The sequence below is a fragment of the Protopterus annectens genome, chromosome 8.part1 (genome assembly GCF_019279795.1).
Source record: "Protopterus annectens isolate FY-2018-M chromosome 8.part1, PAN1.0, whole genome shotgun sequence".
Classification (NCBI taxonomy): Eukaryota; Metazoa; Chordata; order Ceratodontiformes; family Protopteridae; genus Protopterus; species Protopterus annectens.
Genome location: NC_056742.1, coordinates 445,755,748 through 445,782,205, shown reverse-complemented (window position 1 = coordinate 445,782,205; position 26,458 = coordinate 445,755,748). Strand labels below are relative to the sequence as shown.

Here is a 26,458-nt window from a genome sequence, read left to right as displayed (position 1 = left end):
TTAATAGAACAATTAATTTCGGGGAGTACTCAAACTGTTCAAGGAAAATGTCTTATTTCTAAATTGTATAAATTAATTAGAAAATCAAAATCTTATTTTAAAGAAAATTATTGGAATTATTATAAAACCATTACTAATCAACCTCCTTCTGAAGATGTCAAAAACTCATCTTAATTTCTTCAATGCAAACTTCCTTACCTTTACAATGGAATTTGTTCTCATGGAAATGTATTCATCAAATTTATTTTACTCCACATAAAATGGAATTAATGCCTAATCAAGAATTAGAATGCTAGAGCTGCAAGCTAAAGGTGACTGCTAACTGGCAACATATGTTTTAATACTGTAACTTACTTAAATCTTTTTGGGGGAAAATTAATTTTTTACTAACCATCTTCAATGATAATTTTCAGTTGACCAAATCTTTGATTTTGTTTAATGCCCCTATTCATAAATGTGTCCCTAAATCTAAATACTCTTTACTTTGGATTATATTTGCTGTTGTTCACAAAACTATTACTACTAACTGGAAAAGTGAGATTTCTCCTACATTTATAGAATTCAAGAACAAGACTCAATGTATTGTAAATGGAAACGGTTATAATCAGGACAAGAAACTGAAATAATTATTTCCTATTATAACTTGGATAAAAGTTATGTAGACACTTAAAAAAATGACTGTAATACCATTTGATTTAAACTTTTAAACTGTATAATCAAAAGTATGTATCTTACTGGACACCTGGTATTTTCTAGGTTTCAGATATTTTGGATGTTCATTCCAAATGTCTGATTGATTTAACACATATAACTATTTTTATATTTAACAATATGAAATCTGTTGTTTTTTTTTTTCAAAAAAAAAAATTCAATAGAAATGTTTTGAGTAAAAAAAAAAAAGAAAGAAATAGGAAACATATGAATACTCTAGATATGCCTGCCATATGAATGGGTGTACATCAAACATTTAGATTTCATGTTTTAGAATTAATCCAGCCCAATCCTAGAGGTTGTGATTTTATGAACCACACAATATCTATCACACTTAGATGGATTATTGACCTGGAAGCATACCTTTTCTTGGTTTAAATAATCATATATCCTTGAAACCAGTGTGCTGAGGAGCCAGGGTTGAGACTTGATATGTAGTCATATATTTTGTCATGTGTTCCTTAAAAATATTTATTGAATGATTGATGATGCTGTTCCATCATGTGATTATGTGATATACGGGATAGGTCTTTAACTTCTTATATTTGTCTGAATAAGCTTGAGGTGAAAAAGAATCTGCTCTGGTTTCTGTCTCTGATAATAAATGGATTTATATATTTCACTCAGCATGGTGTTTTGAGCTGACTATTTTGTAGGTTGGATTGACTTGTGCTTAGCTCTCAACTAAATCTACTTGCTTCTGTCTGGATTTATTACACCAGGGAAATCCTCCTAGTTTTTTTTTGTTTTTTTTTTTTGTAATGAGACTTAATACTTGTTTTGCTTTGTCCACTGTAAAAGGACAGCTTTTCCAGATGGATTTCCTGGTAAACAAATGTATAATAAATAAATAAATAAATAAAATCTGAGCTACTATAAGGTCAGACAAATGGGACCTTGGTTTAATATATCTGCCATAGAATGGTACAAGAGGGTTACAGTACCAGCCTTAGGCTGCAACACAGTATCAATATTTGGGAAATGTATTGAAGCACATGGTGTCAGAATAGAGCCCACAGACTTTCTGATTTTTTAGCATCAGAGGCAGGTGTGTATTATATTATCTACCACTGAAATTTCATCAGATTCAGTCAGCTACAGGAACCATTGTTGCATTATTTAACATTTCTATAAATAAATAAATAAAATTTGCGATAACAATGGCTGCTAATAATAAATATTCATATTGTTACACAATATACCGTCTTGAAAATAAACAAGTTAATGAATTAAGCCCTCTATAAGTTTTAACATATACATCTATTTGTTAATTTGGCAAGTTGAACAAACTCATTGGTAAAGGTATTCTTAATTTTTTTTTTTTTTTGCATTGTTGGTAACACAGAAATGAAAACTAACAGTACGTGAAGCTGAAGCATTACAAAAACATTTTTATTTCCATCATTTACCAGAATCCACTGTGGGGATAAGCCTTACCTCAGTAAGTCTTTCATGGTTAATAACCTTTAATTCATATATACCAAAAAGTAAAAAAGTTACACATGCAAACCACGTAGAAAAACTACAAGACAAACCCAGCCAAGCTAGAGTTTTCACTGTGTGATACCTTAAATCTCCTACAGGTGTGTCCTTAAGGGTCATTTGCATATACCCCATGGACCTCTATTACAGGCCATAACATGAATGCCCACAGCTAGTGAGGTTTGGCTTTACTGGCCTGAATATATCCACAAAGACTTAAAAAGAAAAAGTAGAAAGTCATGGACATTCAGAAGCCATATAGCTGAAACACTTGATGACCTACATATACATACACAAACATACATATATAACATGAGAATGCTAAAAGGTCGAACAGACATCTGTACAATTGCCTACTGTCTGAAATTGCCATATAATTATGAATTGGTTACAGATGTATGTCTGGTCTTCAAGAATATGTTCACCCACAGAGAGATCTAGAAGCAGTCAGTGTTTCCCTCCTGGACAGCCTTAGGTCTTCCTCTAAGTAAATGTTGAATGTAGACTTCACTAGGATTGATTTTTTTTGACAGGCAATTTTCTAAATGTTTAGTGTGGTTAATAAAAATCTATCACTTTGTGTTGTGTGTATATTATTACCACTGATAAGTAGAAAATGACTTCTAATTTGTCAGAACTTATTAAGGTCTGGCAAAGATGATGACAACAATACCCATCAGTGAGCGGAGTATATGCTTACAGCTTAACAAACCAAGTGCTTCTATACTGGGGAACATGACTTTTTGTTTCATACACTTTACACACCAGTTAAAATATGGCTATGTAATTGTCATGCTTTGTTGGCACATTAAAAATATAGTTCTATCTGTTTATTGCAAGAATAAAAACAAAAACACATCACAACTAAAATATATAACTCCTTAAATGAAAAACTGGCATGTAGTTCAACCTTCCCTTATCTGGCTAATTTTACTGATCTGTCCATAATAAGTGGATGTAGTTAGTTCTGCCAGGTCTTGTCTAGTCCCATGACATTTATAACAGATAACACAATGTGTGTATTATATCCGTCTGCTAGTTATATGTACATATATACAGATATTAAACTGTATTCTTAATTTGTAATTAAATTTTGCATTATTTATAAATAATGTGAGCAGCTCATAACATTTCAACTATAAATGATAGCATTAATAAATAATAAGGTGCTTCCTGTTTATCACCTTGATCTGTTAACTAAGTCCTAAGATGTATTACAATAGTACAAACATTGTCTGCACAAAACTGCTTAGGACTGCATTAACTCTGAATCATTACCAATCTGCGGTCCTTCAGACTTTTCTCCTTGTAAAAAAAGTATAATCTCACAGAGACTATCCAGACAATAAACAAACAATATGTGCCTTCCTGTTCTAATAAAACTTTCTGTCCTTTCTGGTTGTAATAAGGATAGTACTTTTGACTCCAAAATAGATGAAACAAATCAAAGACCACATGCTGCAAGGCGATGAGTGAGTGAGCCAGGGTCCTCTTTCCTTTTAGAGGGTCACTAAATGGGCCACCCTACACCAACAGCTTCAGGTTTAAGCTGCTCAGTTTATCACAGTAACTGCATACATTCTTATTAAACTAAGCAAATGCTACTGCATCGTCATAGAGTTCAGGGATGAATAACTGGGAACAGATGTTCATTTGTGGTCTTGTGATATGCAACAAACAAGGAGATGTTTAATTTACTCTGAAGTTATTTCATTTTATTCACTGCCTTCTTTGTGCTAACAAATTATCTTCATTTACAGTGTCTGGCCTTCTCTGTTTATTACTTTCAAATACTGTACAAAGAAGTGATGTCTGAAACTTAGCAAGGTTCTGCTAAAGCAGACATCTTCTAATAAACTCAACGAGACAGAATTAAAGTTGTGGACTGCCTCAAAGCCTGGCAAAGCTGCAATAAATAGCTAACAATGAATGCGTAGATTGTTGCAACACCTGCGAAGTGGAAAAAAAGACATCAGAGTGAATCACAAAGATTCAACATTTGCTGTGCCAAAGGTTATCTGAGGAAAGAAAACAATCAAAAAAGAAAGTTGTATAAAGAGGGAGGTACTCTATCAAATAAAGAGACACAGAGCTGTTATAATGTTAGCATGCGACTCACATCCACGCACATGCTCTTCCCTAACCAATCTGTGAAACACTGCCTTGTTGGGATTGCTGATGGGGTAACATTATACAAGTTAACACAACACATAAGCTCTACAAATCACTGTTTTAAATGTTGAAATGGCAATCTTCTATACAAACAAAGACAGACAGGCAGGCGCACACACACGCACGCATGCACACACACACACACACACACACACACACACACACACACACACACGGATACAGACAGATCTTGTTTTACCTGTGATATTTTATCTGTTGTGTGGACCAAGCCAGTGCATGTACAATATAACAGGTAACCACATAATTTGTCATGTACTGTGGCACAAAGTGATAATGCCCTGATTGCGCCCCTTACAATTAGAGTTCAGTTTGTATCTCAAGCACTGAAAGAGCCGGGCAAGAGAGGATAGGTGTGAGCAACATTCGCAGACTCTCTCATCCTTGAAGGAGAAGGTGGTCCCAGACAGGCCCATCTGCTCAAGTACAAGTTAAGGCTTGCATGTTGCTATCACTGCCAGGACTGGAACATGTTCTTAATAAGCACATGCCAGTGACACTAACCTTCATGGGCAAGTGTGCGGGAGAATGTACATGTAGGAGGAAGGCATAGCATGTTGCTGTGGAGACATCATCCAGAATGCACATGTAAGAGGGGGCATAGGGGATCCCTGTGGTCACATCATCCAGAATGCCCATGTAGAAGGAGTGCATAACATGCCCCTGTGGTGACATCATCCAGCAGGGGCAGGTTTAGGGCCAAAATCAAAATGTCTTCAATATGAGGATGGAGGAAACTGATCGACAAAGTTGCTGTATGCAGATGATGTGGCATTACAACCAATCTCTAACTAGGAGCTTCAGCAAATTATAGGAGTATGGAATACAAAACTAAAAGCGCACGTGATAAAACTGAGTACAGGTAAGACGGTTGTCATGGCAGCAAATAGGGTAATCCAAAGAAGATAAAAATCGAGATTAAAGGGAAAACAGTAGAACAGGTTAACAGCTTCAAGTATCTCAGAGGAGTGGTTGAGGAGAATAGATGTCTGAATGAGGAGGTCAAATTTAGAGACACAAGGGCAAACAACTGTCACAAAGAAGTTGAAAGTTAAGGTGTACAAAACACTGGTGAAACTGCTGCTCCTGTATGACACAATAACATGGAGAGTGAAGGCAGAGCAGTTGAGGAAGCTTGAGATGATTAAGATGAAGTGCCTGAAATGGGTACGCAGGATGCACACTGTGAAAAAGACAAAGAAATTAAGACAACACGTTAGAAGCCAAAGTATCCACAGTTGCAGAGAAGGTCAGAAAGAACAAATTATGGTGGTTTGATAACATGTACAGGAAAGCAGAAAACAAATTTGGTGAAGAAAGGTTGGGAAAGACAGGAGGAAGGCAACAGGAAATGAAAACATCTAGCCAAGAGATAGATAGATTGCATGAGGAAAGACCTACGGAAGTCAGGCATGAAGGTCAGAGAAGGTAGGAGAATGGATACGACTCAGAAGAGGTTACAAAAGTTGACATGACACTCTGATCCCTTGTTAAAAATAGAAAAAATAGGGGGGGGGGGTTGATAATGGTGATGAAGGTGTTAGAAATCAATTAAAGAGCATATGGTCCATATCTCTAATGAACTTAGTCTCAGGAACACAACCATAGTTTCAATTATAAAAAGGCAGTTAAAGCAAAGACAATTTAGGATTTAACATTTTGCAAGTATACTACAAGTCTTGTCATGATGCGGGGGGCCACTCCACATTTGGTGTACCATATTTGGGATATTGTGTTTATTTCAGGAGACTCCATGTCTGCAAACACACGGGCAAGAAGAAAGCTGCTAGATAATGCAGTTAGACTGACGCACAGTCTGTCACAGAATCCACACAAAGAGAAACTATAGAAAACATATTACATGTAACCCTGAAGAAAAGAAAAGAGTTGACGGAAGCAAGTCTGAAACTTTGAAAATATCACCCTTCTGAAACAAAAATACAGAAGAACAAAGAGTACTAATTAAAAGGCTATGAAGGTGGAAAGAAACTTCAGAGATAAATTGTCAGATGTGTGTTTACCACAGAATGGATAATAAAAGCCCAAAACTTCATTCATGTACAGAATACAGACACAAAATCATAGGAGTAATTCAAATACCAGACATAAAGGAATTTTAGTCAGGAGAAGGACAACATTGGATATTGTCTTCCTTACAAATGCACTGTCCTGAGTAGTTTTTTTTAGGAAATTAGCATATCTGGTAAGCCAAGTGTTAGTTATGCATTTTTAGTTATTCACTGAATACCTCCTTTAACCATTTCAAGGACAATTGGCAAGACATAACCTATCCCAGCACTCAAAGGGTGCAAGACAGAAATCAGTCACAGACAGAACACCAATTTATCATGAGATATGTATACACACACACACACACACACACACACACACACACACACACACACACACACACACACACACACACACACACATGCCACACACGCCACACACACACACACACACACAAAAACATACATAGTTATACACAGTTAAAAGGATTACAAGTTCAACTGTGGCATATCCAGTGGGAGGAAATCTGAACACCTGGTAAAAATCCATACGAACACAAGTAGGATATGCTCCTACCACACACACACACACACACACACACACACATATATATATATATATATATATATATATATATATATATATATATATATATATATATATAGTGTCATCAACTATCAAACACTCAAAAGAGCAAACACAAAAAGAGCAATATTTTTAGATGAAATCTAAAAATCTAAAAAATAAACAAAATAAATTTTTTGCAGGGGAAAATCTCCCACATCTCCATGCGAGGGGTTGCACTCACTCCATCCCAATAACTATATATACCAACTCCAAGATTGTAAACAGCAGGAAAAGGGCAAATTAGCAAATTCACAAACCCACAGTAACATGATCTTACATGCAAAGCAGCTGGCAGGCTGTAAAAAAGGGATAAAGAATTTGTTTCTCTTTTGAGCATTCACTCTTAAAGACTGTAATCATATGTAAACACATACACACACTCACACATGCACACACACACACACACACACACACACACACACACACACACACACATATATATATATATATGAATGTATAGTGCTATGTTCAATGTTCAACTTAACAAACATAAAGTGATTGAGCACAAATGCATGAAACTATAATAATTGAAAACAATTAAGTAACTTTTTTTTTTTTTTTTGCAGGGGTGCAAGCCACCCTGCAACCCCTGCACCCCTGCTAATTATATATACAAACTCCAAGACTGCACTACAGTAGGGAAAAGGGCAAATTCCCTACTCTCCACTGCACTGCTATCTCACTCTGATAATAGCCAGCACATGTGATCAGCTGATTTTTCGTCAGACATTCCTGCTTTTACCCCAACTGACAAATTAAACTGCCAGCCCCAAAATTGTATTCCATACACATATATAAAGTAGACATTACTAAATGCAAACAAACTACCCCTGCAACAGCAGACCATTAAATCACTGAGATTTTGACATAACAAATCAGTTTCTGGGGTGCACAATAGTGTACCTAACTATCATGAACAAGAAAAGAAAAGTAGGTACAAACCTTTAAATGCTGGAAATATTAGGGCAGGGGTTCATGTGATCAATATTTAAAAATCAACAAATGACTGCTTTATAGTGGAACAGGCCAAATATATTCTGCTCAGGTCACAGCAACAAAGTCAGTGAGGTTTCTTTCTCTGGCACCAAGAAATTATCCTTTAGTAGAATTACTGGAATCATCTTTAAGCATTTTCTTGTCTTATGGTATGCAGAATGATTTTTTTTTCTTAAATGTTGCATGTTTTTTAGTTAACCATCAAACAGAATTAATAAAACATTAATAGAACATTTCAGGCATGTGCTAAGCTGCCTTTAGGAGTACCAAATGTAACACATTTGTACATATTTTCATAGAGAAGTCTAATCCACAGCAACACAAAGGTACTACATATGTGTTAACAGAAGGCTTTAAAAGACCTTAGGAATCATGCACTGACTGTAGTAACTTAGCACAGTTTTTGTAAAAGGTAATGTTTTATGTAGTGCTTCTGTAGCATTTAATCTATAAAAGATAATTCATATTCCATTTACGTGACATAATTATTCTACGTAACATATTATACATGTATTCCATACATCATGGCTTCTTATTCTTTGTAAAATAATGCACATCCAGTGTGCATTCCACAAAGTCTTTCTCAGCCGGCTATGGCCCAAATAACCAAGTTCTCTCTTGAGATTCATTGTTTCAGTCTCAAGATTCAGAGAGTATTGCAAATGTCAAAGTGCAGAAAGATCTGCTAAATAACATGGGCTACACTTGTCATACCTGTCAATTGTTTAGATTTTCTAAGAATGTCCAGATTTTTGCCTGATTCTTTTGGTCTATTTTCATAAAATTGTGTTTTTCTGGCAAATTAGTAGAAAATCATTAATGATTGAAGTTAGAAAATAATGACAGACATTTGAGTTTCAGAGTTCATGCCCTTCAGAAAATTCATGCTAATGCAAAACCTGTTATTCTATCAACTTTCTAAGTTTGCAAGAGCAATATTTAAAATAAAATCCCTATTTTTGAGCCTCTGTCCAACTTTTATTTATGGCTTTGCCCAGATTTCCTGCTCTAAGAGGTTGAGAGGTATGTTGTATATTTCCACATATAAACAGACAGAAACATTATCGCAAATACATGTGATAGTACAAAGCACACACATGAGAGAACACACACATTCAGGTACATTTATAAACTATACACCAATATCAATCTATACTCTGTAAGTATGTGCTGCAGTTCTTCCACCTTTAACTTTTTAAATATATTCTCACTTAATATAGGGTAATTTATTGACAACTTGTTTGAATGGAGATGGTGTATCAGAAAAAAACATATTTTCTACATTCTTCAAATGATTTTCCTCCTAACCCACCATTCATCCAGTGCCCAACTTGTTTTGCCCTTCTGAAGGCAAGAAGTACCCACTGAGGGTAGGTACTTTCAAGTGGATTCTGACCCATAGAATAAATCTCTCATATAAATTCTATGAGTATATGAATTTAGACATCTTTTTTAAATAACAAAATCATGTATTTTTGTCTGTGAAATATGTATTACCACAGATTTTCTTTCAGTGACATTGTACATTAAAAAAAGATCCTTTAATCCAATTATTTGACAGAGGATTTCAATCAACATGTCGCATTTCCAAGCCCTTTGCCCCAAGCCTCACTCCTTCAAGCCCAAGTCCACGGTATCACCATTTCCATCACCAATGACGTACCAGGTCATCTATATAATTTTGCCCACAATTCTCTTGGCCATGACTCCAAGAAGGTTTCAGAGATTCGGGGTGAGCCACCTGACATCACATGAGCTAATTCCAAGCGGATTCCATTAAAGTGGCATCGTCTACATCCACAGTCTCTGTCCACCATTTCCAACATGCATCATGCACGCAAGGTGATGCAAGCAATTATATGCTTGTCATGATGCATACTGACCCATCTAATACCCCTATATATATGCAATTCATATGCAGCTTGCCTGTTTTGTGGTACCCAGCCTCTGCTGGGTGACAGTAGCACCAAAGCCCCAAGGCCCCAAACTCACCCCCCACCATAAAATCATTAGGAAAAGAATAATCTCCAGCTAATCCAATTTTTCAAACAAACTATTATCCTATAGCTCAGCCCAGCATCATATAATACAAGACTGCAACAGCTGATGACTGCAGTTTACTACACAAAATGTAACCAGAAACAAAGTCAGGAGTCAAGCGTGAAATGTGATATAAAAATTGTGTTCACTTCTGTGAATTTGAGAACATTTCTAACCTTGAACTGCAGCATTAGAGAGAATAATCCACATGATGTGTACTCTACCAGTTCCTATGAATGCAAATTTAGAAATTAATGTCCACTGAGTGGCTTAAGGTTGTCTCCCCTATTGACACTCTGCTTGGTTTCATTCTGTCCATCCCACTGCATATATCTTAGCTGATATCAATTTGTCACTCAAGTAAAAAAGTGATATACTTAAAAGTAACTAAACCTGATATAAGAAAATAATGTCTTTATTCCTTTATACAACTTACATGTGACATTCTGTAATAAGAGGGTAACAGACTAAAGGTTATTCATGGGGTTCACTAAGTTCCATACAAGATGCTTGTAAATTCAGTTAAAATGAGTCACTTAGATAAATTGAAAACATGCAGAAATCCCTGCAAGCATGAGTGAAACTGCCAGACCTCAACAGTAGCTTCAGATCCCATGCACAATAAGTAAATCTTTTAAGCCATGTCATGTTGAGGGAGTCCTGTGTTCCAAAACATACCCATCTCTATTACTTTAACTTAATGTATCACCACAAAGGGACTTCAAGTAGTTTTACATAAAAAGCAGCTCTCTGAATGGAGATGTGTATACCAACGTTTTTGAAACACAGTCAGAAATCATTGTTGTATATAAACGTTCCACAGATAATTGTGCAAGAGTAATAAAACTAGTGGCCTTAAGTAAAACAGACACATTCACTCTGAATATTGCACCTGCTATCCTCATAAAAAGTATCTGTCAGAAAAATAGGATAACTACATTGTTCTAGAATTCAAACTTCAAGCAGTGTCAAAACAGCATAATGGGATCTAAAGGGGAGCTTCTTAAATAGATTAGGGCAGATTTCAAAATATTTACTTTTGGTGTAAGTCACTTATTCCATTGTAAGGTTTATCTATAAAGCAGCCTACATTTCAACTGTACAGACTTTCGCAGACTGTCCAGATTTTTGCCTTACATTTTTGGTCTGCTTCTCATAAAATTGTGGTTTTCTGGCACATCATTGACAAATCACTGATGACTGAAATCAGTAAAAAATGAGATGCATTTGAGATTCAGACATCATGCCCTTCAGAAAATTCATGCTAACACAAAACCTATTACTCTATCAACTTTCCAAGTCTGTAAGAACAATATCCAAATATTGTCTCTATTTTTGGGCCTTTGCCCCCCCCCCCCTTTATTTATGGCTTTGTCCAGATTTCTTACTCTCAGATGTTGATAAATATGCAGGCATACACCAAAGTAAGTCACTTACATCTACAGCAATTCTATTAGAATCAGACCCGTTGACCCAGCATTCTGACAGAATAAGAGAAATGGCATACATTAGCATCTTATTAATTTATTTTTGCCATATGAAACTATCCATGCTAACCAGTCTACAACATGTAATTTTTTGCAGCAATAACCTTTCCAAAAGGCACAGCTACTCAAAGAGGTACAGAAGTATAGACATATTGATATCCACTTAAACAGGTAAAGAGGTATAGACATATTTATATCCATTATAAAATGTTGTATTGTCACGCTGATTTACTTGGTGCATGTTAATGAAGGTAGAATGATTCAAACCTGTACCCTTGGTACAGGAAACAATTCAGAGCTTTAGTCTTCTCTGACAAACATCTTCCAAAGAATGATTGATTCAGGTGGGACTAGAACCCACAATCCCCGGACCAAGGGACTGATGCCTTATTTATTAAGCCACAGGGCCCTTAAAAATGGGTTCAGCTACTTGGTATATGAATAGAACCCACAGACTTCTGAATCAAAGGCAAGCATACTATCTGCTGAGCTACAGAGACTAACTAATTAATCTGAAGTCGACAATATGTTCCATGCTTCAGTTTCAGTTTCAGCACCCTGTGAACGTCATAGTGTCTGCATCATTTACTAAATGGTGCATAGGGAAACGTTGTTTGTCATTTTCCTAGTTTAACACTAGCTTTTCCTCAGCAACCACTTAACAAAAATCATACTTTTCCTTAGCAAAAACTAACTTCCCTTCAGCTACCAGCTAACAAAAAACAATAATTAATTGCCTTAACAAAATATGGAAAACGAATAGGAGTCCAGTACCACAAATAAAGTGCAACAATCAATTTTAATAACTTGAAAAGCTAATAAATGAGCGCTTTCGTCTGAGACACAGACTTCTTCAGATGAAAGCACTGGTGCCAAAAATCTAGTTATATACATGTTTTCTAATACAGTAATTACCAATCAGTTAACCAATAAACCTTTCCAATACATTTTTAAAGAAATATTCTAAACATCTGTTCTCAATAAAAAATAATATTACATAATATTGCATATTAAATTGCAAACATCTTGCTTTCTGCATAATAATATAAATATAATAAACAACAAACTGTTAAAATTTAAAAATACATATTATAAAAACGTTAAATAAAATTAAACATATATTACATGCTATTATTTATCGAATACAATCAGCTCTAGCTGTTAAAATAGATTTGATGCTTATGTATTCATTTAGACCTGGTGGTATATTCGCCCTCAGCCTAAGTTGCCATTTAAGCTCTTTATTAAGCAAAAAAGTTTTAAAATTACCCCTTCCCCTAAAATTATTTTCCTTTACTAAATCAATGATACCAAACCTGTAACCATTAAAAAAAGGGCACATTAAACTATGCTTATACAAAGCATTGGTAACTTTGCCTGTTTTTATGTCATATTGATGATGTTACAAATGATTTATTGTTTGATGAATATGAGGATTTATATAATAGAATTTTGATTAAGATTGATAAAAAAGTTTTAAATGTTTTCCAAACTAAACAAAAGAAATATGCTCGAGATAAGAGACAGTACGAGCTAGGGAAGTCATACCCGTGCCAGCCTAAAATTAAAATGAATAGTGATACTAAAGGGTACAGTAGGAGAACACGCCCTGAGGTTGATTACAATGAAAAGTATGATGAGGGTATTGTTAATAATGGTTCACATAGGGTAGATAGGAATATACATAAGACCATTAGATGAATTAGATTCTTTTAATCAGGAGGATGAACTTTTTTTAGCACCCAGAAGATCAGAAAGGTTAGCGAGCAAAAGCAGATTTCCATCAGATCCGGGACTCTCCAGCAACAGCTATGGGAAGGGATACGAGTGGAAAAAAGTGGTGAGGAAAGGGAAATAAGTATTTCTAATGACTTTGATGGTATTATTAATGAATATAATGGGTTCAAAATTTTCAATTATACATCTTGTACTTTGACTAAATTGCATTTTTCTTTATTTTCAAAGGGTTTTAAATTTGTGAAATCACAATATGGTGACATAGCTAGCCATCTAGTGGCTTTAAAACTATATTTAAGGAAATTAAATTTAAAAATTTTGTATAACAACGAAATTGAAAATAATGGTGGTCAGTACAATGAGTTGGTAAGGAGTAGCACATTTAACTCCCCGCTTCATCCAGTACTTCTTATGTTCGAAAGGATAGTTACAGAAGAATTGTATGATTTATATGTCTAAAATAGATGGCAAACTAAAAATTCTAACTTGACTAGTGAGGAAGGAAGATTATTAGAAGAATTACAGACTCAGGACATTTTTTGCATCATGAAGCCGGATAAAGGTGGGGGAGTAGTTTTATATAATAGAGAGGAATATAATAATGTGATTACTAATATTCTTTTGGACAACAAAACTTATGTACCTGTATCTATTAATGAGATTAATATTGGGTATAGTAGAATTGATTCTTTATTAGAAGAATATCTTATTGAAAACAGAATTGATGACAAGACTTATAAGTTTTTGAAACAGGAATATCCTGTTATTCCCAACATATTTGGAATACCAAAGGTACATAAGTCAATTGTTGAGCCCCCATTTAGACCAATAGTATCAGCAAAAAATTCAAAGACGCATCCTTTAGCTGTGTTTATTGATTATCACACTAAAGATATTATTAGTAGGGCCACACATTTGGTAAAAGATTTGTGGGAATTTCTTAGTAAAATTAATGACAATTTATGGAAAGAAGACTGTATGTTTTTGACAATTGATTTTAGGGATCTTTTTACATGTATTCCTAGAAATGAAGGACAGCAGTATTTTGGTGACAGATTGACCAAGTTTTCCACTTTATCTAAGGATAAAATAACTTTAATTTTGGAACTTATGGAAGTAGTATTAGATTCAAATTATTTCCATTTTCAAGGAGAATATTACCAACAAATTAGCGGAGTAGCAATGGGTGCGGCTTGCGCATCCGTGTTCGCTAATTTAGTTCTCCTTGAATGGGAAAATAGGTACGTGTTTAATTGTTTAAAAGTATTGTTAAGGGTCAGGCAGTGAGGATCACAAGAATGACCTCTGAATATGGTGATCTCAGATGTTAGTTGAAAGGGGTTACCCCATTAATATGATTAAGGAAGTATTAAATGAGGTATACTCAGGGTGGGGTGTTAAATATAAGGCCCTTTTGGGGCAACCATTAATGGGTAGTGCCGAGGTGATAGAAAGAAAAAATTTTAAAGGTTCTTGTATTATACAATATGACACTTTTTCAGATGTGTTCACACAAACTTTGAGTTCACATTGGAATATATTTAAAACTAATAAAGAAGTATTTAATGTGGTTGGAAACAAACCTGTATTTACATATAAAGTTGGTAGAAATTTTAAAAGGACATTTGAACACATTAACACAAATTCTAAAATATTTAGAGCAACTACTGCCTGTGGAAACTGTAATATGTGTTCTATGATTTTTAGTGAACCTACAACAAAGTTAAACAATGGATTAAATAGTTTGGTTAGGTTCTGCAAAGGGAATTGTAAAACTAAAATGGTTGTTTATTTAGCTCTTTGTAAATCATGTTGTGCATTTTACATAGGGAAAACAGAAAGGTCTTTAAAAGAACGTATGTATGAACACCAATATGACATCAAAACAGGCAAAGTTACCAATGCTTTGTATAAGCATAGTTTAATGTGCCCTTTTTTAATGGTTACAGGTTTGGTATCATTGATTTAGTAAAAGAAAATAATTTTAGGGGAAGGGGTAATTTTAAAACTTTTTTGCTTAATAAAGAGCTTAAATGGCAACTTAGGCTGAGGGCAAATATACCACCAGGTCTAAATTAATACATAAGCATCAAATCTATTTTAACAGCTAGAGCTGATTGTATTCGATAAATAACAGCATGTAATATATGTTTAATTTTATTTAACATTTTTATAATATATATTTTTAAATCTTAACAGTTTGTTGTTTATTATATTTATATTATTATGCAGAAAGCAAGATGTTTGCAATTTAATATGCAATATTATGTAATATTATTTTTTATTGAGAACAGATGTTTAGAATATTTCTTTAAAAATGTATTGGAAAGGTTTATTGGTTAATTGACTGGTAATTATTGTATTAGAAAGCATGTATATAACTAGATTTTTGGCACCAGTGCTTTCATCTGAAGAAGTCTGTGTCTCAGACGAAAGCACTCATTTATTATCTTTTCAAGTTATTAAAATTGATTGTTTCACTTTATTTGTGGTACTGGACTCCTGTTCGTTTTTGGATTTGGTATTAGTTGTATTTTGGTTGATTTTAACAAAATATGGAGGCAGAGCGCTGTAACCACACAAGCAAGGAATGCATTCTTTATTAATCATCAGTCACTTGCAAATGAATTATTGATAATCCCTCACTTGACTCTTCCAAATAATGTATCATATCACATTTCTCTCATTTACCCATGTGTACAACACAATTCATAATATAACTATATTGATTTTACAACTGGGACTGTCTTTTTTTGAGAAATTTTCATCTTCACTTTCACCTCTGCTCAGTACTTGGTTGATGTTATTATTTTAATTTTTCTGAGCAGCGGTGTTAACCTGGGAAGCAGCATTCTACTTGATTTCACAATTCATAATAAGATACACAGGCTAGAGACAGTATCTTCTACAAACTCCATCAGAGATGTAGAATTCATGCTTTATGCCTTACATAAGTCAACGTTTCCTGTACTGTACCATATCATTTATTGCAGTTCCTGTACTATTTTCTTTTTAGATTTCTTTGCTTTTCCAGCACCACACTGGAACCTTGCTAATTTGTTGTCCTTTACATTTCTTTTGTGCGATACTACCACCTCTGACCTACAGCTGCAGACATTGTATCAGATTATTTTGTATCATGTAATTATTTCTTGTTACTGTAATACACAGGCTTTGTCAGCTAACAGTTGTATTACAAGGCTGCATGTGGGAATACATGTTTAGATAAACTGTGTTTATATGGGTCACTTTAATGAGTTTGCTGTGGATAGCTTGATTTTTATTTAATTACATGAACTGCACTGGACATGAAATAACATACTGAAGGCATTTTCCAACACCTAAATTACTGTATGAATCACAGATAAAAGAAATGGCTGCAAACAGGAAGTTAATATTGTCATTTCAAGGCCAAGTGAGCACCATTTGCTTATAGCACATACTTTCTCATCATACCAGTTTCTTAAATCTTTGACTGTGTCGTAAGGATGCCCATGTGTACCAATCAAGGTAGGTTTTGATAATTTTTACTTTTCTGTTTCTCACCAGACCCATTCTGTTAAGCATCCTGATAGAGATCCCCCTTTCACTGTCATTTACTGATATGTGTAATAGTAAGTCAATTAATTTACTGATAAATCAACTTTTTTAACTGACAGCATTAAAAACAATAAGGAAAGCAAGAATAAATAAAAAATCATCATAATTAAAAGTGCCCAAATGCTAGCTTGAGTTGCATGTTTAGGCCCTTTTTGTTAACAGACACAAAAGATTCTTGAGGAGAATCAGTGAGAAGGATTATGGGTAAGACAGATGTGTGTCTGTGTTTTTCCTTTTCTGTATGTAAGCTGGGCATGATTACAGTTCAGAGCTGACAATTATTATCAGTAATATATTTCACAAGGCCTCTGATACGTGTCATTCTGGTACTGATGACTTCTCCTGTCTGCTCAGTTTTGTTAGCCTACAAAAGAAAACTGTCACTAGATACGGCATGTTCTGCATTAGCAATTGCCACTGATTTCTATGTCCACCCCTGAGAGTGCAATAAAAGTCGTGTTGACAGACAATGCTCTTTGCCAACAAAAGTGGGACAGCTGCATTCATATGATAGCTGATGCTATCTATGGCTGCTGCAATATAAGAAAAATGTTACATTTAGACAGACAAATTAATGCAATACCTAATGAAAACGGCATAACTTGTGCCATGTGTCATTACATAAACAAACAAAACCACATTTTACTTTTAGTTGTAGATAGCATTGTTGTGAAAATAATACAAATAGTGGCATATCTCAATAAGAAAATAACACAAAATAGCATTTTTCTTTTAGTCTAGGTAACAAACAATGTAAATGCTGATAAAATTGTTATTGCAATCAGTTTTGACCTTTGGCATATCTAACACCAAATTATAAATGGGAGTGTGTACATGAATCGATGCACTACAGTGCAAATATTACCGCTTCGGCTGCTTTTAGTGTAAATTCTCTAAGACAGTAATACTGCGTATTTTACAGACTTTGAGATACAAAGCAGTAAAGTTACCATTTCAAAGCCTACAATGTGGTTTTAAAATGCATTAATGAAAAAGAATAAGCCATGTAACCACTATGTGTTTGTATGTGTGGCTGTCTGTAGGTTCATTACTGAGTGCCTTCTGAATGCAATGCCATATTATAGCAGTTTTAACCTCATTAAAAGCAATCATAAACCTACAGACTGGTTTTAACCATTCATTAAAAGTTATATGTAAGGCTTCAAGTGAAACCCAAGTAGTAAAAGACGAAAATCTCTACTTACTCATAGAACTCTGCAGCTGGAGTAACTTTGTACTTTGCATAAGTAGTTCTGTTACCAATTACCGATTTATTGAAAAACTTTGGATCAGTGCAGTTAGGGCTGTTCCACGGGTTGCCACAAGATGTCCACGGAAGGTCAAATGTGAATGAGGAGTACAAATAGTACAGAGCCCATGCTATAATCACATTGTAGAAGAATCCCACGTATAATGCAATTAAAATCACAGTATAACCAACACCTGAAATGCAAACAAAGTGACAAAAACATTGTCAAAATGGGCAATAGCTACGTATGCTACTCAGTTTTCCTTCAAGCAGATTTTTTTTCTGCACAAAAAGTCTTTTCTTGCATTTATTCTGACAGGATTTTCTGCCACTTTGTAAATATCAGTATGTGGTATATAACCATTGATATCTGTAATAACACAACCTCACCTCTTTTGTTTTTTACAAGATAATATCCTCACAAGTATTTAGTTGTTGCAACAGTTTTTGTTGCACAGTCACACTTTCCTGCCTTATCTGACAGTATAATACAAATGAGCCAGAGTATCCTAGAGATGTAAATCATAAAAATACAGTAATCGTGGCATTGGGCTAGATGTTTTACAGCAGAAATGGAGTTGTTTTGTTCATTTCTTGAAACACAAGAGCTGTGCACCAGATAACATGCTTTAGGAGTGTTGGAACATTTGAACAATAATCACTAAATATATATTTATAAATGCTTTATATCGTACCTCCACTATTGTCAATACCACAAAAGCATATATATATATATATATATAAAATATGTATATGTGTGTTGATGTATATATATATATATATATATATATATATATATATATATATATGGATCTACTTTGTTTTTTCGAAAATACATTACATCGAACAAAGTAGATGCCCACTTCAATGAAAGTGCATTTCAATGAAAGTGCACTGTCGCTGAAGCCTAGTCGCCGGATCAGCTGACTAAAAAAAAACGCAAGCGTCCCTGCACCCCCACACCCCCTTACTTAAATATACCAATTCCAAGATCGCACTACAGCAAGGAAAAGGGAATATTACCATTCAGTGCTGTATTGTGATCTCAGTACTTCGTTTTCAAAGTTTTGGTACTTCATACACACACACACACACACACACACACACACACACACACACACACACACACACGCTTGGAAAAGACAAAGATGGAGAAACTGAGGAAAATATTGTAGTTACTGTCTCTCTCTTATCCTATCCTATCACCATGCCAGGATGCCAGCTATGTTTTAGGGTCAATGTTTTAAGCTTCAATCAACTATATAGCAACAAACAGAAGGGGTCCTCTTTTGAATGCTGTGGTAAAGTAAAAACCCAGTATAATCCCTTTGTTTCATAACTTGTCTAACATATATGGAAAGTTGTTCTAAATGAGCACATTACAACTCTCTTAACAACACACAATCTTTTATGTATAAATCATTTGACCAAGAGAAGGAACGTTCGAAGCAATAATAGAGAAACAAGAATTTCACTGGCAATTAAAGTTAAATGCATGTGTTAGACCAGGAATCAGTAAGTCAATTGATATAATTCTTTTAAAATTAAGTTTTCAAGATAGTACTTTGTAGTTATTAGATGGTTTTGGTCACATCATTTTACTTGTTTTATATATAAGACATTGATGTTTTAAATTCTGTTAACTCAGAAGAAATCTGTTACAGAAAGGGATTAAATCATTTATAGTTAGTCATAACATATCAAGTTTATGGTTTGCTGGAGACTTTTTTGTAATTTGCTACTTTTTATACACTTTTGGCTGTGTAGAAGAAACTCTAACACTGATGGTTTAAGTGTATGAATGGCTTTCGAGTAAAAGAACACTCCAGAAGTGTCAGTGGATAAGTCATAGATCTGCCATAATGGCTCCTGCAATGCTCTCCATTTCAAAGACTTCACACATATGAGGTCAGCATGTAATAGTGAGACTAATGCTATAAAAGCCTTCGGAGTAGTAATTAATGCTTTATTCTTATTTCCTTACATTTTTAAAGGGTCATTAAATTATAATATGAAATTCTACTCTAGCAAGAAGGAACAAAGAAATCTGCTATACTGGGGTTTATAATAACTGTGGCCACTCCGATCTTGCTTCTGAAAACCTTATGGTTCAGATTCCCACCATCATGCTGTACCCTCCCATCTACCCCATCCCGTGCTATAAAGTGCACATTATAGCATTCATATGTGCAGTGCTTATCAGTATATGTTAAAGCATACATTCTACTGGGTAGAATAACTACATTTTCATCTATTAACCCGAGCACATGACAGCAGAAGAATAAAACGTTTATATCAGAAGGATATGAGTAACAGAAATGAGACATCTCATCTGCTAACTGAAGTAATTTTTTATTTGATTTAGCAAAGTTTAATAGTGCAACAAAACAACAGAATAACAAAGAATTTATTGAACTATTACAAACGCAGGCATAGAAAATAAAGAAGGGCAACAAAGAATCTACAGGGATCGAGACAAGTTAAACACCCAAAGACAGCTATATATATATATATATATATATATATATATATATATATATATATATATATCATGTAAATATGTATATATACACACTGAAATCTCGAATTTCATATGGTCAAGACCATATGATAGAGATTTCAGTAAATCGAATATGTGTAGTGTTCAAAAATAAGAGTTTAATTACCTTAATATGTTACGTGCACACAGAGGCAAGTATTGTTGTACATAATACATTAGTATTCAAATCATAGCTAGCTACAGAGCCCCAATCATGACTCAGGAGGCCCACTCCACCTATCTGGACTTAATTGAATCCATCAAGATTCCACCCTCTACCTTGATCCTGGGCAACTAACTACCCAACCATCAAGTGGAAGACCTATTCTATCTCAAGCACGAATGCCCAGAGATTCCTCAATTTCATCAATGCCAATGCATTGTATCAGCTGGTCAACACACACACAAGAGGTGAAAATATCCTGGACCTGGTACTAACACGAGTAGCCACTATGATCCGACCATAAAGCAATCACTTTCAAGTATTGTTGTACATTATTGTGTGTACATAATGTTTTATTTGTTTTGCAGTGTTGACAGGAAATGAGAAATCTCCCGTTTTGCACATCCGCATACAATGCAAGACGGGAGATTCCCATCTCCCCCACTGTAGCGCGATCTTGGAGTTGGTATATTTAAGTAGGGGGGGTGTGGGTGGTGCAGGGAGGCGAAGCCCCCCTGCAAAAGCGAGGTTTGTGTTTTTTTTTTTATTTGTTGGTTTCGCTTCAGAAGTTCGAGTTTCCGAAACTCGATCTTTTGGTTTCGGTTACTTGCAGTTCGAGCTTCTGAAGTGAATCCATATATATATATATATATATATATATCATGAACATATGTGTATACACACACACACACACACACACACATATAAATAAATATATATATATAGATATATAGATATATAGATAGATATATATATATATATCATGTACATATGTGTATACACACACACACACACACACACACACACACACATATATATATATATATATATATCATGTACATATGTGTATACACAGACACACACACACACACACACATATATATATATATATATATATATATATATATATCATGTACATATGTGTATATATATATATACACACACACACACACACATATATGTGTCTACTTTGATTCACCGAAAACTCATTTCAGTGAATCACATTTCATTGAATGTAAGTACTGTTGGGCAAATAAAATGTCTGTGCCCTTTCCCCACTGTAGTGTGATCTGGAGTTAGTATATATAGTTAGGGGGTGGCGGTGCACAGCCCCCCACATTGGGGGTAGGGGGGCATAGCCCCCCACCTACTTAACATTTATATTTATGAATCTAATTTCACTGAAAGCTAACAATATAAAACCAAAAGTAGGTGGGGGGCTATGCCCTCCCACACCCACCCTAACTATATATACTAACTCCAGGATCTCACTACAGTGGGGAAAAGGACATGTAGGTTTTATTTACTCAACAGTACTTACATTCAGTGAAATGTGATTCAGTGAAATGAGTTTTCAGTGATTTGAGCTTTCAGCGATTTGGTATGAGTGTTTTGAAATTCAGTGAAATGAGTTTTCAGCGAATCAAAGTAGCCCTATATATATATATATATATATGTGTATATATAGTTTGTTTGCCAGGATAAGCCAGTGGGCCACAAAAAGCCCGTTTTCAATGGAGTCCTGGGGAGAAAAGCTCCAGAAAATTACAAATTACAGATTTAACATAAGAGTAAGTTATTAGAGGTAATGTGCACAAATGAAGCAAAATTGAACAAACAGAAAAACACATATTAATAGAGTGTACATATTAGTACAATGCAATAAGAGTAATATCTACAAACAGTCAAAGTTTTAACAGTTTAACATGTTAGCAGATTGCAATAACAGAAACAGTCTAAATTTTTTACCAGTTATGCTAATTCATGCAGTTAATTTCTAGGCTAATGAATTGTACCATTCTAGGAGTTATGCTAATTCCTAGAGTTTATTAGGTGTACAAAGCAATGGGAGTCTATTGTCAATTATAGCTTATAGAGAGTAGCTATAGTGTAGGGAGATTATGTGGGGTGGGAGGAAGAGCATCCCCATAGTGAAGTTAGGGGTATGTGAAGTAAGGTTTTGAATGAAGAGAGGCTGCTGGTGGTGCCGATGAGAGATGGGAGGGAATTCCAATGGTGTGCTAGAGAGAAGGGCATTAGATGTTTGCCTGGTGGATGGGCAGGTTTATGCAGTTCAATTAGATTTTGGTAATTAGATCTCAAAAGTCTATTTGCTTGGTGCATTTTAAAGGTGGTGACAAGAGAGGGACAGAGAGCGGAGGTGAAAATAAGTTTGTGTGCTTATACAAGTTGAATATAGATGAGGTAATTGGATAGCTCAAGTCAATTCAGTTGGTGTAGGGCAGTGCAGTAATGGAAGTGGATCTATGGCCGGTTGCAAAGTTTGCTATTTTATTATAGCAAGAGGAGAGTTTAGTCTTGTGGGAGGATTGCAGGTTAGTAAGGATAGAGGCACTGTATAGGAGGGATGGGATAAGGTAAGTGTTGGCGAGGGTGAGCCTAGTGGAGGGAGAGATGTAAAGGTTGTGGCAGTAAAGCATGCTTATTTTTGTGTGTTTTTTGATATTTACTTGTAGATGATTATCAAACTTTAGCTGGTCATCGATCAGCACTCCTAGTAGTTTAGCATTAGAGACTATTTCGAGAGGAGTATTATTTTGAAGGGTGACTAAGAATGAGGTTTTATCTAGGGTGCTGGTTTTGGAAGCAATAAATATCATGAGTTTAGTTTTAGTAGCATTGAGTGCTAGATGGTTGTCCATCATCCATTGCTCAGTGGAAGAGAAGGCATCTTGGATTAATTTAACTAGGGTAGGTATATAAGAGGCAGAGCAGACTATTGTTTAATCATCGGCATATTGGATAAGGTTGGCATTTGGGATGGCTTGGTAGAAATAGTTTATGAATATATTGAATAGAAGGGGGCCTAAAATTGAACCCTGGGGGACACCTGTGGGAGTATTGAGAAAAGGAGAGGTGTTTTTTTTTCCATCTGACTGCTTGTTGCCTGTTTGAGAGGTAACTGGTTAACCAGTTAATAGAGGAGTGGGATACATTTAGTTTGGAGAGTTTAGTGAAAAGAAGGTTATGGAAGATACTGTTGAATGCCTTAGAGAGGTCAAGGAGAAGCGTGGACATGATGTGGCCTGGGTCATGGGTCAAGGAGGAGAGTGGACATGATGTGGCCAGTGTCACGGGCCTTATTAATGGTTTCTAGGAAGGAGGGGAGAGCTGTGGTAGTGCTGTGGCTGGGTCGGAAACCATGCTGAGTAGGGGTTAGAAGTTGGTTGTTTATGAAGTAAGGTAGAAGTTGTAGATGGAGGCATTTTTCAAGAAGGTTTGAAATGGGGGATAAGATAGCGACAGGTGGAAAGTTTGTGATATTATTGTTATTGCAACCTTTATGGAGTGGAATAATAAAGGCCTTTTTCCAGAGCTGGGGAACTTGACATTCAGCTGGGAAGAGCTATGCCTTCTGTGGCAACATTTAAGAAATATGAGTGTATATCATCAGGGGCATTGGAGCCGGGTTTCAATGTTAGTAGAAGTTTTTTTATGGTGTCTGTAGGGGTGGGGTTGAAGGAGAAAGGAGGAGGTTCAGAGCAGTAGATGCTAGGGGAGGGAGGGATAGGTGGAAATAAGGGTGGGGAAGCCAAATGGGAAGTGAAGGATGATGTAAGTTTACTTATGGAATTGATAAAGAAAGTGTTAAATTGGGTGGCTAAGTCCAAGTCAGAGGCATCTGGATTAGGGCAGGGGTTTTCTTTTTTGCCAGGGCTGAGAAGGGAGTAGATTCCATGCCAGAATTTTTGGGGGTTGGTGTTATGGTTGGTTTGGAGTGTAGAGAAGTAGGCTTTGCAGTCTAAGATAATATGTTTTTTACTTTGTTACGAAGAGTTTTAAATTCATTAAGGGTGGTGATAGTTTTATTTTTGTTGTAGCATTTCCAGGCTTTATCCCAGAATCGCATGGCTAGTAAGGTATTTTTGGTAAGCCAAGGTACAAGATTGCTTCATATTTGTTTTGTTTTCAGAGGGGCAAAGGAGTCAAGCAAGTTGAGGAAAGTTGAGTTAAAGTAGGTAACAGCATTTTCTAAGGGAAGGGTTTTTAGTGGGTTCCAGCTCATTTTTTTAGTGCTAGGACTGAAGGTTTTTTAGACAGTGAGTGACGGTGTAGGTGTGAGTTAGTTGCATAGAGGAGGGAAGACGGTGGGCAAAAGTGGGAAGTGGTCGCCTAATGGTTCGGGCAGAGTGCCACCATCAGAGATGTAATGTGGATGAGAAACTAGAATCCAGTCCAGGTTGCTTCCAGTGAGGAAGTTCTTAGAAGGCATAGTTGTTGAGTTAATAAGCTGAGTGAAGTTGTACAAGTTTATATTAAGTGAGTTTGTAGGAGATTGAATTGTTGACCAGCTAATATTAACATCACCCAGGATTATAGTTTCATTAGTGATGTTGTTAGAGAACCAGGAAAGAATATCTTCAAGGGTTGAGATATTGTCTCCAGGAGGGATATAAAGGGAGACTATGCATATAAATTTATTTTTTTTTATATAAAGTAGGGCTGGAATTAGTTCTGCCTTGCCAAATTTGGGAATAGGTTTGGTATAGGGGGTAACTAAGTGGGATGATGAGTAGAAGAGAGCGACACCCCCTCCTTTTGTATGTGTTCTTTCTTTCCTAATTATGGAGTAGTTGGGTGTTGTTAGTTCAGAGTCTTTTATACTGGGTTTGAGATAGGTTTCTGAGATGGCCAGCATATGGGGTTGGTTATGGAGAAGCCAGGCATGGAGGTTAGGAATTTTGTTGCATATGCTCTGAGCATTTAGAGCTGAGACATGGATGGGGTTTACCAGCTGTGGGAGGAGGATGGGATTGGGACATTGAGATGTGTAGAGGAGAAGGGCCAGGGTTTGGGTAAATGTCGCTGGAGAGAAGGATAGAGATGAGATGGCAGAAGAAGTATTTGAGTTGCTTGGTATGTAATCTATGGGGTGTAACCTTTATGAGGATGTGACTAATATAGATGTGTAGAGTTTTTGGGGTTAGGTAAGAGTTTTTAGGTGAAGAGCATACTATTACTGAATGGGTAGAGACTGGATGATATGCAGATTGAGGAATATGTGTGCATCATAGAGATTGGGTTAGTTGTATGAAATGGGAGTGGGTGATTTGCACCAAGAGGTTGGGTGAGATACGTTAGGTAAGATATGGTAATAAGTAGTAGTATTTGGGTTAGAAGTGAAAAAGGTTTGGTAGACATGATGACTATTCAGGATATAATGGGGAGTGAGTTTGGGATTAAGTAGATATTAGTAAAAATTTAAAGTATGGGTTTGGGTACCTAAGAAGGCAATATGGATAGTTTGTGTTAATGTGGTAGGAAGTTTTAGCGTAGGAGGGGTGGGTTATAATGCCACATATTCAATGTTAGAAGTTATGTATGAAATGTTTGGGGTGTTTACTGGGTATGTTTCTATTGGGTAGTTGCTACTGTGTATGAGTGCAAATGTATTGTAGATAGGTAGTAATTTATAATGGGAGGGGTTAGTTATAATTACTTAAACAGATTTGGTAGTTTGAACTCTGGTGAGTGTAGCTTGGTCAAGTTTAAAGGACAGGTATTGGGGGGTGGGTGGGATATCGGGTCAGGGAGGGGAGAGGAGTGAGCCCGAGCGTAGCAAGGGTGAACAGAGTGGGATGAGCCAAGATCCAAGCAAACAAGTT

The 26,458-nt window shown here is 35.6% G+C and overlaps 1 protein-coding gene across 2 annotated transcripts in view; it reads right to left on the bottom strand.

Moving 5' to 3' along the window:
- SLC6A2 (solute carrier family 6 member 2) overlaps positions 1 to 26,458 on the bottom strand; it is a 1,697,790-nt gene that overhangs the window by 1,154,312 nt on the left and 517,020 nt on the right. For both annotated transcript variants that reach the window (XM_044082002.1, XM_044082003.1), the window contains exon 4: positions 18,086 to 18,323. In XM_044082002.1, the coding sequence (XP_043937937.1) occupies positions 18,086 to 18,323 (238 nt within the window). The remainder of the gene's footprint in view (positions 1 to 18,085; positions 18,324 to 26,458) is intronic.